Source organism: Pollachius pollachius, assembly GCF_949987615.1.
Source record: "Pollachius pollachius genome assembly, chromosome: 14".
Lineage (NCBI taxonomy): Eukaryota > Metazoa > Chordata > Actinopteri > Gadiformes > Gadidae > Pollachius > Pollachius pollachius.
This window is the reverse complement of record NC_136947.1, coordinates 16,187,789-16,202,206: the sequence shown is the minus strand read 5'-3', so window position 1 is coordinate 16,202,206 and position 14,418 is coordinate 16,187,789. Positions and strand designations below refer to the sequence as shown.

The 14,418-nt window shown below is 48.1% G+C and overlaps 1 protein-coding gene across 2 annotated transcripts in view; it reads right to left on the bottom strand.

Annotated features, from left to right (window-relative positions):
- Positions 1-13,384, bottom strand: part of ephb1 (EPH receptor B1) — a 159,669-nt gene extending 146,285 nt beyond the window's left edge. For both annotated transcript variants that reach the window (XM_079750905.1, XM_079750906.1), the window contains exon 1: positions 13,155-13,384. In XM_079750905.1, coding sequence (XP_079607031.1) covers positions 13,155-13,215 — 61 coding nt within the window. In that variant the 5' untranslated portion in view covers positions 13,216-13,384. The remainder of the gene's footprint in view (positions 1-13,154) is intronic.
- Between the last annotated feature and the right edge of the window lie 1,034 nt (positions 13,385-14,418).

The window sequence follows — 14,418 nt, the reverse complement described above, 5'->3', positions numbered from 1 at the left end:
CAAACCATGCAGAGGGAAATCAAATTGTTTTTGAATTCTGAGGATGAGACTCAACATCAATTCTCGTCTCGCTAGCGATATCTGAAAGTTCCATCAGCATATCCAATGAAGATTAAGGGACTTCAAAGCCTTCCAGGACAGCGGATGATTCAGCGTCACTGGAGCTTAAAAAGTGTTTTTGTTCCGGCAAACTGACATCCGGCATGTCAGTTTGTGTTTGTCAAGTAATGATTTTTAGCACAAATGCATTTAATTATATATATATGTACAACCACGACAACACTGGTGTTTAAAGTCTTAGGTTGAAGTCATTACAATATAACTGCTTGCGGGTACGTTTCCTCAAAAATCCCCAAACAAATCATTGATGGCCTTGTGCTTATTGAAATAACAAACATCCAAAACAAATTCCTCAGCCTACTGCTCAAGTCAAGATTGTCATATTTTTTTTTATATCATGACTAATTGATGATTGATGAATTGATGAAATGTGAGTCACCAATCAAAACTAACATGTAAATAAAGTGAGGGGAAAAATGCAAAACACAGTAAATAACTGAACTTTGGGACGGATTGGTTCTGGTTAGTTTCCAGAGTACATCAATCTATGCCATGTTTACAATCTTCTGTTTCACAAACTAATTCAGGCATGCGGGGGCCTTCGCCCTGTTAGACACTCAGAAAAACTTTTCAACAGATACATTAAAACATGACAAATCGTCATATTATCCACCGCACCACACCTAATCCATCACACTCACACTTTCCTCGCAAATGAACAGGGGCCTGCGACATCTGTCGCCCACTTCCAGCGATGCAGCCCCCCTTCCATCCACCCTTCGCCGTGATCCATGATATGATCACAGCACTCATATGTCCTGACTGCCTAACAATCAATCTTTACAGCTGAGGGAAGACAGAGATAGAGAGTGGGAGAAAGTGACACAGAGAGAGAGAGAATGATAGAGACAGTTAGAGAGAGAGAGAGAGAGAGAGAGAGAGAGAGAGAGAGAGAGAGAGAGAGAGAATGATAGAGAGAGAGAGAGAGAGAGAGAGAGAGAGAGAGACAGACAGACAGACAGACAGACAGACAGACAGACAGACAGAAAGAGTTAGAGAGAGAGAGAGACAGAGACAGACAGACAGAGAGAGAGAGATATTGGGAGAGAGAGAGAAACAGAAAGAGAGAGAGAATGATAGAGATAGTTAGAGAGAGACAGAGACCGAGAGACAGAGAGAAAGAGGGAGACAGAGAGGGAGAGAGAGTGCGAGAGAGAGAGAGAGAGAGAGAGAGAGAGAGAGAGAGAGAGAGAGAGAGAGAGAGAGAGAGAGAGAAAGGGAGGGAGACAGAGAGGGAGAGCGAGACTGAAAGAGAGCTGCTTCTTGTTTACTTCTTGTCCTTTCCTTCTTCGTCGTCTTCGTCTTTTGAAGCAGTGTGACCATCCATCATGATTTCCTACCAGCCGAGGCGAGGCAGCCGTGAGATGCTTATCAAAGGAAGCACATTTTCAAAGCATTACCTGTGAGCCTCAATTGATTGAGAACATGTGCAGAAACGCAAGTCACCCTCAACACTTTGAGCTGTCAATACGAGCGGAGGAGCGGAGGGGGAGGCGGGGCGGTATCCTCTTTCAGCCAATCATTGACAGGTGTCTGAAAGCCTTTTTCCAAGCAAGCTGAGGTTTCTTGTATCCATAAACATACATGCATGTGCTCTCAATTACACACAGAGAGACACATATCAATCCCCCTCCTCCAACCACACACACACACACAACCACACACACACAACCACACACACAGACACACACACACACGCGCGCACACACGTACAGACACACAAACCAACAGACACGCACGCACCGAAGCAAGCGACCTTGTCAGGAGCCATCAGCGTCAGATGACCGTTGCGTTACACATCTGCACCTCTCCGCCGCGCCCGGGGACGGCGTAGGTTGGGCGGAGGGCACGTGTCGAGCACTTTTCATAAGTGCTAAAATGGCAGCGTATTTTAGGCCCGCTTCAGACAGCCGGAGCAGCGGGGGCGGGTGAAAGGAGGTGAATTATTAAACTCATATAGGAGGGAGGGGAGTAACCGCCTGCCCCGCTGAAACAACGCGACGGCGGGCTGTGACCGTACCCTGGTGGGCTGTTAGGGCTTTAATGGAGGCCTTTTAGCAGCTTAATAACGTCGTCTATTAGCCAACACGCAGGGACTTTTTAACTGTGTTTGCTTACATCCTCGCTGTGTCTATGTAGAACCACGCATGCACGCACCGACACACGCAAACAAACACACACACACACACAAGCACACACAAAAAAAACACACACACACACACACACACACACACACCCACACACCCACACACAAAGCTCCCCGTCGTTTTCCATGTTCAGCATGACATGCCCAAGAGCACAGCTGCAAGAATAACACGACTATAAACACAATTAAAGTTTTTTGCTGAAGCCTTACACAGTCAAGAAACATACGTCAAATTCAGTAAACAAACCGCTACTTGGATGGAATAACACTTTCCGCCTCCCTGTTCTGAAAGAAGCTAAAGGGGAAACTCTAAAGAGCCACACTAGGAACAAACTAATCCCCCCTATAATTCACACAAATACATACACCAGCCGATGTAAGGAAAAGAGAAGAGACCTGTGGAAAATAAACACCAGTGTCAACTGGAATATTCCAGAGGGCCTTAACAAAAAAGAAGGCCTTGAGGAAAAAAAGAAAATTACCAGAATTACTGCACGCATTGGTATCAACGAATGCGTGCAGTATCTTCCAGACTTGTTTACCGTTCATTTGGAGTTAAAGGGCACCTAAAGATCCGGTACTCGGAACAAAGAGAGCCACACCCAGCCCGCCAGACACAGCTTCACACAAGACCACTGCCTTTTCTGTGATCTGTAATTAGCCCAAAGCGATAGGGATTTACGTGTGTCTGAGCAGGAGGTGTATCCGTATGATATAGCTGATGACACCTTAATCACGGCTTACCTAAGGTGTGTTAAAATCCCGATGAATCCTTATCAAATAGCAGGAATGGAAGGGAGCTGTCTGGGCCTAAAACGAACCTGTCTCCTCCGTGATGACTCACTCAAATAGGGAAAATAGGCTACTCAAGACCTCCCTGGAGGAGATCAAAAAGGGGGCTTCCATTTCGTCCAGGGGAGTGAATGGTAAAGTCATTTCAGAAAATATAGTAACCGACTTTCTTCTGAAAAAAACACGTTGAGTTATAGAGTTACTGTTAAAGCAAATGCCAGATTGAGCGTGCACACACTCATACAGTACAGAGTACATTACCGATTGAGATGACAGGATATCTTTACGGTGGATATTATTTATTTATCTGTTCCCCAGCTGTGCCAAATGAGCTGGCCCTCGCTCAGATGTGTGTGTCAATCAGTTGAGTGGTCGTTTAACAATGCATGGAGCTCTTCGTCAAAAGGCCTGCCAGTCAAACAATGGCTCAGTAGAGGCCAAGCATGGCATGGAGATCCCTAAATAAAAATATAGATATAAAAAAAAAAACAAGCAAAGAAAAGAGTGTGTGGTTGCCAGAGGGGGCCCACCGAGAACGTTAGTGATTTTTGTATAGATCGCAGGCACCATTAAATAGTCGTTGTTTTAGAGAGAGAGAGAGAGAGAGAGAGAGAGAGAGAGAGAGAGAGAGAGAGAGAGAGAGAGAGAGAGAGAGAGAGAGAGAGAGAGAGAGAGAGAGAGAGAGAGAGAGAGAGAGAGAGAGAGAGAGAGAGAGAGAGAGAGAGAGGTATTTCATGAAGTGCCATCTGGTTGAATACAGAGGCATTAAGCCACCAAAGATCAACCTTCACATCAACCTTTCATGCCTGACCCCTCCCTCCCTCCCCCACCCCCCCCCATACGCACACACACACACACCCCAACGCCCACCTCACACTCAAACACACACACAACTGTGACTCACTGCATCAAAACATCTTTCCTCACATCAGCCAGCGACATGGGAGAAATGAATAAAACACGTGCACACGCAGAGTTACAGACCCACACTGAGTCAGACAACCTCTTCCACTTCCTCATTAGTACAACTTGTAGGATATGTAGTCGATAAAGATCTCCCCTCCTTCCCAGTGCTCCTTGCCTTTCTTCATCTGAGAACTGTTGCACAAATTACTCCTAATCCCGTTTCCGACAGCTCCTCACACAACTAAAAGGACATCTACAAAAGACATTGTTCCTGTAAGGGATTCGCCTGTTAGCTCATGTCTGTGATGGGCTTCCCAGGGCAGCGAAGTCCCCACAAGTTCACATGGGATTTAAATGATGACGGGGTAGCTTCACACTTAGCGGCGGCTGATTCAGGATTAAACCAACGGCTATATTTTACCCAGCGTCTCCCTGCCTTAGGCGCACTTTGATACATATTTATGAACCCGCCTGTCAACAGAAGCTAAGATCAATTTATTTGCCGTCATGTCAGCCGTCAAAATAAAACACTTTTACAGTGCGTGTAAATCAAGGAGGTGGGAAAAAATCATTCATCAGTTTTGCTCTCAACACATCGTGTGGAAAGCTAGCACGCATTTGCTTCCGTGTACAATATTTACAGAACCGCTCTGAATTTTCTGTCGGGTTCCCAGTTGCCATCGGCTCTTTCTTTGTGTTGACTTTGTGTCAAAAATACAATCAAAGGAGGAAGCCGAAGTTGAGCCAGCGCTGACCCCTTATGTTTCCAGGAAGTACGCTTGCGGCTCCCAGCCCCCACTGTAGCACAGTCAGGTCAAACACTACTGGGACTCAAGATGGCATCCTTTATTCTCCTGTTACACTGCATATGTGCAATCAATACTTAATTACCTCTGAAAAACGTTTTTCTACTTATTGAGCTGGAGGCTGGACACCCCAGTGGGGTCCTGAGAAACGCAGCCTGGGGGTAAGGGGTTTTGGCGTCACATCAGGTCAAAAACTGTCCCCATTACCTCTACCTAGACAAGCGTAGAGGTGCTCTTAGCCCAACTGTTAAACACCCACACAGACACACGCATACACACGCACACAGACACAGACTTCCTATCCTTCACCTCCCCTCATGAAGCCCCAATCTTTAATAAGAGATTACATTTATGGTGAGACGAAGGGCAGGCGACTGGTGAAATATGTGCACAAGTCCTGAACCTGAGAGAGGCAGTGGCACTAAGTCATTAATAATGGGACAGGCCCCAGGCCCAAGCCCTTAGCTTTCTGCCTCTACTCATTTCCTTTCCACACATCAAAGCTCTGTGTATGTGTGTGTGTGTGCGTGTGTGTGGGTACGTCTGTGATTGAGTGTGTGTGATTTTATGTGTGTGACCGCATGATGAAGTGTCTGGGTGTGTGTGTGTGTGTGTGAGTGCGTTATGGAGTGTCTGTGTGTGTGCGTGATGGAGTGTGTGCGTGTGTGTGTGTGTGTGTGTGTGTAAGTGTGTGTGTGTGTGTGTGTGTGTGTGTGTGTGTGTGTGTGTGTGTGTGTGTGGGTGTGTGTGCGTGTGTGTGTGTGCCCCTATGAGATACAGCCTGTGGAGAAGCCAACTCTTATTAAATGGGAAAAGAAGCAGCTTCCGCCATCATAATTTCAGCCCTATTAACGCTCTTGTATTCAGTTCCTCCAGAGATGCAGCACACTCATAGCCTACTCTGGGCCCCTGAGAGACGTGAGCCACTGCTAGGGAGAAGGAAAATATGCAAGGAATACCTGCAAAAAGTGTTCCATGCACAGTGGTTAACTTCATTTTGTTTATGTTTTGACGTGAGATTAGGGGGATTTGCTGGATAAACACAGTGTGAAATAGGAGAAAACCCTGTAGTGCCCTGTAGTGTTTGCACAGCAGGATCAGAAGCCAGGATTGATACTTATATCGGTTTAGATTTTAGACAAAAACGTCCCTGTTTTCTTGTGACTCGCAACTACAATGGTAATGGGGAGCTCCATGCATACCCTTCTCCTCCTCTTGAGGCAGACTCAAAACCCCCTATCCATGCCAGCCTTCCTGCGTGGAACCCCAACCCCCCCCCCCCCCCCAACCCCCCCCCCCTCCCGGACCAGGACTTAAGGGGCTTAGGAGTCAAATCAAATCATACTGGGCCTAACTCAGAACACATCTCGTTATTCAGCTTGTAAATGCAGCCCTTTGTTCAGTGCCAGGCCGCCACTCTCCCCACAGTCTACCCTACCTCTGGCCAGCCAGACCGAGTCCACCGCGTCATTGTAAACACTAAATCCTGTTTTCCTTCTTTTGGTTTATTTCACTGCTGGCACTGACCCAGCGATTCGTTATTGCTGCATCTGGTTGAACTGGTTGAGCGGAGGGGGAAGGGTTGAGGAGGAGGAGGAGGAGGAGGAGGAGGAGGGGGTGGACGGGAAAGAGCGGCGAGGGCAGACTGAGGAAGAAAACAAGTGATTTATTCCAGACGTGAAGGATCAAGAAGGAGAGTTTGGGGAGGGGAGACGGCGGAGGAGGAGGAGGAGGAGGAAGAGGACCGGGGGGAGGTGGGGTGTAACATGCACTGAGTTTTAATTAAAAAATGTCTAAAAAGAAGATGGGGAAGAAAACGAAAAAAAAAAAAGGAACAAATAAATAAGAGGATGAAAGTCGGGGAGAATTTGGGAGGTTTTTTTGGGGTCTGGAGCTGGATGCCAGTTGAGAGGAGACAGGGGGGGGGAGAGGGTGGATGAAGGAGACTGGGCTGACGGAGGATGAGGTGGGGTGGAAGGGAAGAGTACTCGGGGAGCAGTGGGTGGAGAAACCCTGTGCGAGAGGAAGCTTTTTTCAGCACTACCAATCGGGACGTGGCAATCAATGCCTTCTGCCTTCGCCTGGCCACCTCCGTCCGGAGATATCGAGGGAGGCCTCCCTCCCTTTCATGCCGACTGAACAACTGTCACCCAATCTCTGGGACAGATGATAATGAACAGAAAAATGGCTTCGAGTGGTGGAAATAGAGGAAAAAACACCCTTTTCACACCGGCAGTCATGTGTGGCCGCTGGGTCAGTGCGCACCAATCAATTACTACCGTTGCCACTCTCAAGGCGTGATGCATTGTGGGTACTGGTGTGTTTGTGGTTTCCTTGCTTCGGTGTGTTGGCCCTGTGTGTGTCTGTTTGTGTGCCTGTGTGTGGGTAATAAGTATGTTCATCCAGTGGACAACGCGTTGGTAAAGGATGAGTCACTCTGTAGACGTCGAGGTGCACTAAGGGTCACCGGTCATGTGTTTCCTCATGTCAACATAACCGGCATGGCTCGGCTTCAAACTCTCATTTGGACATATAAGGGTCCGGTTCCCCCCCTGCTCACATTGTAGCCCACCTGCTCTTGATAAGAGCCCGACGCCAGTGCTGAATCCCCAGAACGCACACACACACACACACACACACACACACACACACACACACACACACACACACACACACACACACACACACACACACACCACCGATAGCATCTCAGTGGAATACCATAGGAGCATGCTAAGGTCATGCTAAAGAACAAAGAGAGGCGTTTTTGATCGACGATGGAATGCGAGACAAAAGGCAGAAGGAATACACTGGGGAGAGAGAAGCAAGACAGCATGAGCATGGAATTGTGCATATTCTTTCACCCTTGCCATACATTCCTCCCACAGAGATGGAAGGGAAAAATCTGCACCAGCAGCCCTGCAACCTGTATGTACCATCTGCCTCCCCCAGGCTCAGATGTCTCTAGGGTAAGACGAGCTCTGGGGGGACGCTGCGTTTTTCTGTGTGTGTGTGTGTGTGTGTGTGTGTGTGAGTGAGTGAGTGAGTGAGTGAGTGAGTGAGTGAGTGAGTGAGTGAGTGAGTGAGTGAGTGAGTGAGTGAGTGAGTGAGTGAGTGAGTGAGCGAGAGAGAAAGTGAGGCAGAAAGTGATAGTGCTGATTTCTATGAACTGAAGCTATGGTTGGAGCCACAGAGCCCGGGTGCGGGTGGATGCATTTCTTTCACAAATAAACATGGACTTTAATATCACATCTTTGCAATAGTGATCTTGTTGCAAAATATCGACCTTTTTCTCTTGCTATTTCTGTTGGGCGATATCTTGTTGTGCGTCATATGCAGTAACAAGAAGACAACCGCATGGAGACACCCAAGAGGGGTTTGGGGCAGTGTCTCTGGAAAAGTGCACATCCTGATTATTTACCCATTTCCATAATGTCACCGACCCAGCCCCCCCTACCCCTACCCTACCCCCACCCCCATCACAGGCTCTAATAGCCCCGACACAATACTGACAACACGGGGAACCGTGAACCAGAGCGCACCAGGGCTATAAAAGGAACGCAGAATTACATGGCACTTCAGGGGGTCCCGGGCCCCTGTGGCAATGCATTTGGCCATACTACGCTTATAAACACAGGTGGGAACACACAGAGAGAGAGACAAGCGCACATGCATCCCCCCACCGAGATCAGACCCCTGGTGGGGCTTTTTTTTTTCCTTTTCCTCTCTCCTCTCAGATTTTTTTCCTTCTCTTTTCAGTCCTTTTTGAAATGAGAGAGGGGAGAGAGTAGCGGCGAGCCCCCCGTACACATCCATTACACTCACTACAGGACCCTGTTTCTTCCCAGGCTGTCGCCCATGCATGGAGGGTCACACGTACGTCACACACACACACACAAACACACACATACACCGACACACCGCGCCACTATGCACACAAATGCAAATACACAACAGACAAGTCTGCCAGTATATGCATGTAAATGCGGTGGACATGTTGAAAAAAACGCAGAAGCACAGCTATATTATGTAAACACAAACACATGTAACAGGATAACGGCAGGCACGCAAAGGTGCACACAAAACACACTCACACACACACGCATGGATGGACCGTTTATTTCCGTTCCATCACCCAATACAAACAAGCAGAAATAATAGGTCGACATACTTTCCATATTCTCTACATGTAGGTCCAACAGCATGACCGTTTCAACCCTACAGGTAAGGCATTGCCCCACGACACAAATAACCTGCCGCCAGGATGGGTATTTGAACGTGGATCCAGCCGTCTAAAAGGGTCTCTTTCCCTTCACCCCCACAAGCTCATTACCATGCTCTTAGCATGGTGCTAAGCCCTCCCATACGTTACTCTGTTGTTCTCTGATGCTATTCATGTTTCTTCTACAGCACAACGGCTGTTTCCTTCGTAACCCTTCATGTTTGAACTCAAGGCGACGAGAACGTTAGCGCGTCTGCTTGTAAGGGCTGATCCTCCGGGAGCGCTTACCACATTAACAACCTCGCTCTTATCGTTGTGTTTTCGATTCTTTTCGTTCTCATATGTGTATGTGTGTGTGTGTGTGTGTGTGTGTGAGATAATGGAGGCGGTTCTAGCGTACATCTATACGAGGTGTTATTACCAGGCGGCGGGCCTCTTAGCTGTAAAAGCATGCCTCCCTTTTCTTAACTCGGTGACCTCCGACTTCCTCCTCCCCTCGTCTCTAATCTTTCCACCTTGTTTTCTTCTCTATATTCCTTTTTTATGACTTTCGCTCAGTCGCATCATTTCATCCTCTACCTCCCCTTGCATCCCCCCTTAGTTCCATTCCTAGCCCGATTCCCTCCCTCCCTCTCCTCCCTCGATCCCTCTCCCTCCCTCCCTCTCTTCCCTCCCTCCCTCTCATCCCTCTCTCCTCCCTCCATCCGTACCTTCCTCGCTCACTCGCTCCCTCTCCTCCAGCCCTCCGTCCGTCCCTCCCACCCTTCCTCCCCCCCTCTCCTCCATTACAGGTCTGGGGCTGTTGAATGAGTAGGCTTATCTGCGGGTCTAATTGGTTTAAGGGCAACCGAAATAAGCAAGGTCTCTGTTCCACCAGGGGAGAACCGACCACCTCTATAGGGGAGAACGGTCACCAGGCTGCTGGGGTGACAGGCCGGAGGGACCATTTTGAACGCAAAATGGACTGACGAAGGAGCACACGAGAGAGAGTGATAGAGGGTAAAAAGGAGAGAGGGATTCAAATGATATGGAGAGGAAAATGAACAAAAGAGAGGAAAAGTCGTAGAAGCAGTAGTATAGTCTTTGTAGTAAAGAGTGGGAACAAGGTTAGGTCAGTTAAAGGAGGGAGACGAAGAGGGTAAAAGTGAAAGCAAGGAGGAGAAAAAGAGGGAGGTCCGAAAAACAGGGTAACAAAGGAGAGAGAGAGAGAAACGAGAGATGAAGAGATTATGGGGGAGGAGAATTATGATGGGTGCAGAGAGGCGGAACAGAGAATGAGTAAAAGATGGAGGCGATAAGGAACAGGAGAAACAAGGTGAGGAGGTTGAGAGGTTGAGACGCGCAGAGAGAGAGAGAGAGAGAGAGAGAGAGAGAGAGAGAGAGAGAGAGAGAGAGAGAGAGAGAGAGAGAGAGAGAGAGAGAGAGAGAGAGAGAGAGAGAGAGAACACCGATTTGGAGAAAAAGCGAGGGAAAGTGTGTGTGTGTGTGTGTGTGTGTGTGTGTGTGTGTGTGTGTGTGTGTGTGTGTGTGTGTGTGTGTGTGTGTGTGTGTGTGTGTGTGTGTGTGCGCGTGTGTGTGTGTGTGTGTGTGAGTGAGAGAGAGAGAAAGCAGTGCAATGCATCTTCTAATGGCATGTAAATCCCCTTTCCTCTCTTTCCTCTATCTCAGCTCTTTGCCATAACCCTTGCTATTGCTCCACTCTGTCAGACAGACTGTGTCTGGATGCATTTCCAGTTAAGGATCACATGAAAACCCACTTAATATGTATGCATCTACCTCATACAAGAAACTCCAAATGGTCCGTCTAATCATATATTTCCATTTACTTAGTCGTCTGGAACCGCCTGATTCCTTCCCAGCCTCTCACCCTCCACACGCAAACACATTTCAATATTTATGTGTGTGTGTGTGTGTGTGTGTGTGTGTGTGTGTGTGTGTGTGTGTGTGTGTGTGTGTGTGTGTGTGTGTGTGTGTGTGTGTGTGTGTGTGTGTGATTTTTAGTTTATAGTGGGGCTTGTTCACTTTTGTGGCATAGGCCTATCACAGGGCCCTCAATTCATCAAGAAAACGTCTATATGGTCACTGTTCCTGATCATTCTGCTGTTCTTGATACTCACACAATGCACACACACACACAGACACACACACACACACACACATACAAAGTGATCTGTGACACTTTGTTTGTGATTAGTGCACAGATGTGGTGATTAGGGGGCATATAATCAGATTAAGGGTGAAAGGGTGGGGGGTTGAGGCAGGGATAATGTGTCCCCCCCCTTAAGCCACACACACAGATACACACAAGGAGGGAGAAGATGGGCAACAGATTGGTGAGCAGATTCAGGGAAGATTTCAACTCGCCCCTGGGACAAACTTCTTTCAATTAGCGACCCAAACAAGGAACTCACTTTCATCGGTGTTACCTAGGTAACCCAGGGGGTGCATCACTCACAACCCCCACCCATCTGTTTCCATATAAGCAGGCATGCCTTCTCTGTTCCCAGTCACCCTCGAAATAGAAAAACTTTTTTTTCATGCAATATAAAGGCACCTCTTCTTCTGTCATTTTCCACACTTAACTCTGTCTCTCCCTCTCAGTACTCCTGACAGTGTGTGTGTGTGTGTGTGTGTGTGTGTGTGTGTGTGTGTGTGTGTGTGTGTGTGTGTGTGTGTGTGTGTGTGTGCGTGTGTGTGTGTGTGCGTGACTGAGAGAGTGGGTGAGAGAGTGGGTGAGTGGGTGGGGACCATCAGAGGGTTAAAATATCCCCACATTCATAAAAACAATATTACAACCTCCTTCCCCAAGGTAGTAATTTGAGACTGGTTTTGGCATCTACAGCTATGTTTGAAATCTGATGAGCAAGAAGTGCACTGCTGAATTACAGATTACAGTCAGTGCCGGGCACACTACAAAAGGAAGAAGAGCTGTAATCATTTTAAAAAGCTGAATCTTGGATAACTGATAAGATGATGTATTCCACCCACTGTTTTCTGGCTCTAATTTGTTTCATTTATGCTTAGAGAGGGGACATGCACTACCCGTGGAGACGAAGGCAATGTGTGTGTTGTTGAAGAGGATGAGCCATAATAAAACGGTAAGGGGTTGAATTCATGGCAGCAGGTTTTCATACGCTAGCCCTGTGTCTGAGGCTCTACCCTGCTGTAGTGCTCTGTCCCCGGGGTCCAACGACTCCAAATGAAAAACATGTTTAACCAGGCCGATATTAGGTTGTTGGTAGGCTAGCCAGCCACCAGTTCCTACTGTGCTTGTGTGTCTCACGCGAGACTGTGGAGACGGGAGCACAGGAAACATAGAAATATGAAAATAGTGAAAAATAGATAGCCTATTCAGCAACGGGAAAAATATATATATATAGCCTACAAGCCAAACGAGATTGTTCTGTGAAGTGTGCGTAGTACTAAACATATTTGACAGGATGAGCCTATACTAAATGTACGATTTAACAGGATCTCTACGAGTGTCTAATTAACCAGACCACTGCTAGGCATCTCGACCATGTGAGACGCCAGCCTCAAAGCGGCAGTTTATTGGCTTTGCAAACAATTTGTGTAAACGTTACAAAATACATACACAGCTTTGAGGTCCGCTGACGAGAGGCTGACAAGCCCACTGCAGGGCAGCGCAATTAACCACTACGCCTCTCCCACTGAGGAACTCTCCCGTGGGAACACTGGTATCCAGAATGGCACCATTAAATAGCGTCACCCGTCATATATACACAATCTGCTTGTTGTTATAGGCTATGCCCGGCACCTTTAAGTGTCGGCGTTTTATGTGTGGGAATATGTGAAGCTATAAACCCCACACTCATGAACAAGCGAGGGGTTACTGAAAGAGTCGCTTCAGCCCTGTCCACGCGAACCTCCCAGTGACTCCCAAGTTGCTCGTTGGAACTGTAAAGAGCGTAAATACAACCAGCCTGGGACGCGGGGAGGTACACAACTGCTGATATTAACTACAATCCACGTGCATTAAATTGCATCCCCGTATCCGTGCTAAGAAAGGGTCAGGAGCGAAGCAGGATACAAAAAAATGGCATTGGATCCCAAAGGCAAGTGCGCGCCTGGGAGCGGGACATTCCACATGGAACACAGGCGGCGGCAGCGGCGCAATATTAATTCCAAAAATCTCATTTACCTTCCATCGCAGACGCAGTGATGACCATCACATATAAAAGCGCAAACAAATCCACTGTCATGGCAGAAGGGTAGTCTCCACAGTCTGTGCCCAAATGACAAACACGCACAGTGCGCGTCAAAAGAATCCTTCAATTGCCACGGAGCAGTACTCCAGTAGATAGTCTGTGCAATAGATAGCTTGTGTTGTGAGTCACATTTCAAGCAGTAGTAAACAATGTGTGACAATCAGCGTAGGGGAAGAACGGAGTGTAGGGGACGAGGGGCGCAAAGGGGGCGGTGGCGAGGGAGGAGGTGGAGTGGGGGGGAAGACCCGAGACTGCCTGCTCACAGTCCGTTAAAGCGCCGAGGCCAATCAGGGATTGAGAACTGAAAGTCGCTAACCAATCGGCTGCACCCCGCTCCTCCCACCGCACATTGTCAAAACACAAAACTTTTCCCTGACCCATTTGAAGCCGCGGCCGTTTCAATACAGGGGAATAGCATCACCAGTCGGTCGAAGCGCGGTACTGCATCTCATTGGTTGTCCGGGAATCAGAATACAAACCTCTTGAATGACAAATTACTTTTTCCTTTTTTTATATTTTATGGATGATGATAGCGTGCCTGGATAGCTTACAACGGGCATTTGTTTCTCAAGCTTAGGACATTCTTCCACTTTAATGGTTTCTGCTCCTAGTGTTATCAATCTTTCATTAAGATAAAACAGCGGCATAAAACACAATGTGACTGTGGAGTCATTGAGGAAACGCACACACGCACACGCAAACACACACACACACACACACACACACACACACACACACACACACACAAACAGACCATCCTTGACACAAACCCCTCCCTCAACAACGCCTCCCTGGGCTCCTCTAGGACGTGCCAGAGTGTCTACGTGTCCGGGCAGCCTCTCGTCTCCCTGATGCTCATCACCCGGCCAGACCCCATTTGAATTGAAAATGTTCTTTAATAGCTTTGGCAAATCCAGCCGCACTTCCTAATGGCATTAAACAGGCGCTCCACATCAGCTCTCCTCTCTGCCTCTCTCTCCCCCCCCCCCCCCCTTCATCCCCTTCCCCTTCCCTTGTCACCTTCTCTCGCATGTGTGTGTGTGTGAGTGTGCTGGCAACAGATGGCCCGTACAATGGGGCTCGTTCCCCTGGGGGATACAGAAAAAGGTCTGGGCCGTGCAGCGGCGGCAGCAGCAGCAGAGGAGCGAGGGGGGGTGAGGATTGGGAGAGGGGGGGGGTGGGTTGTGGGGGGCGGGG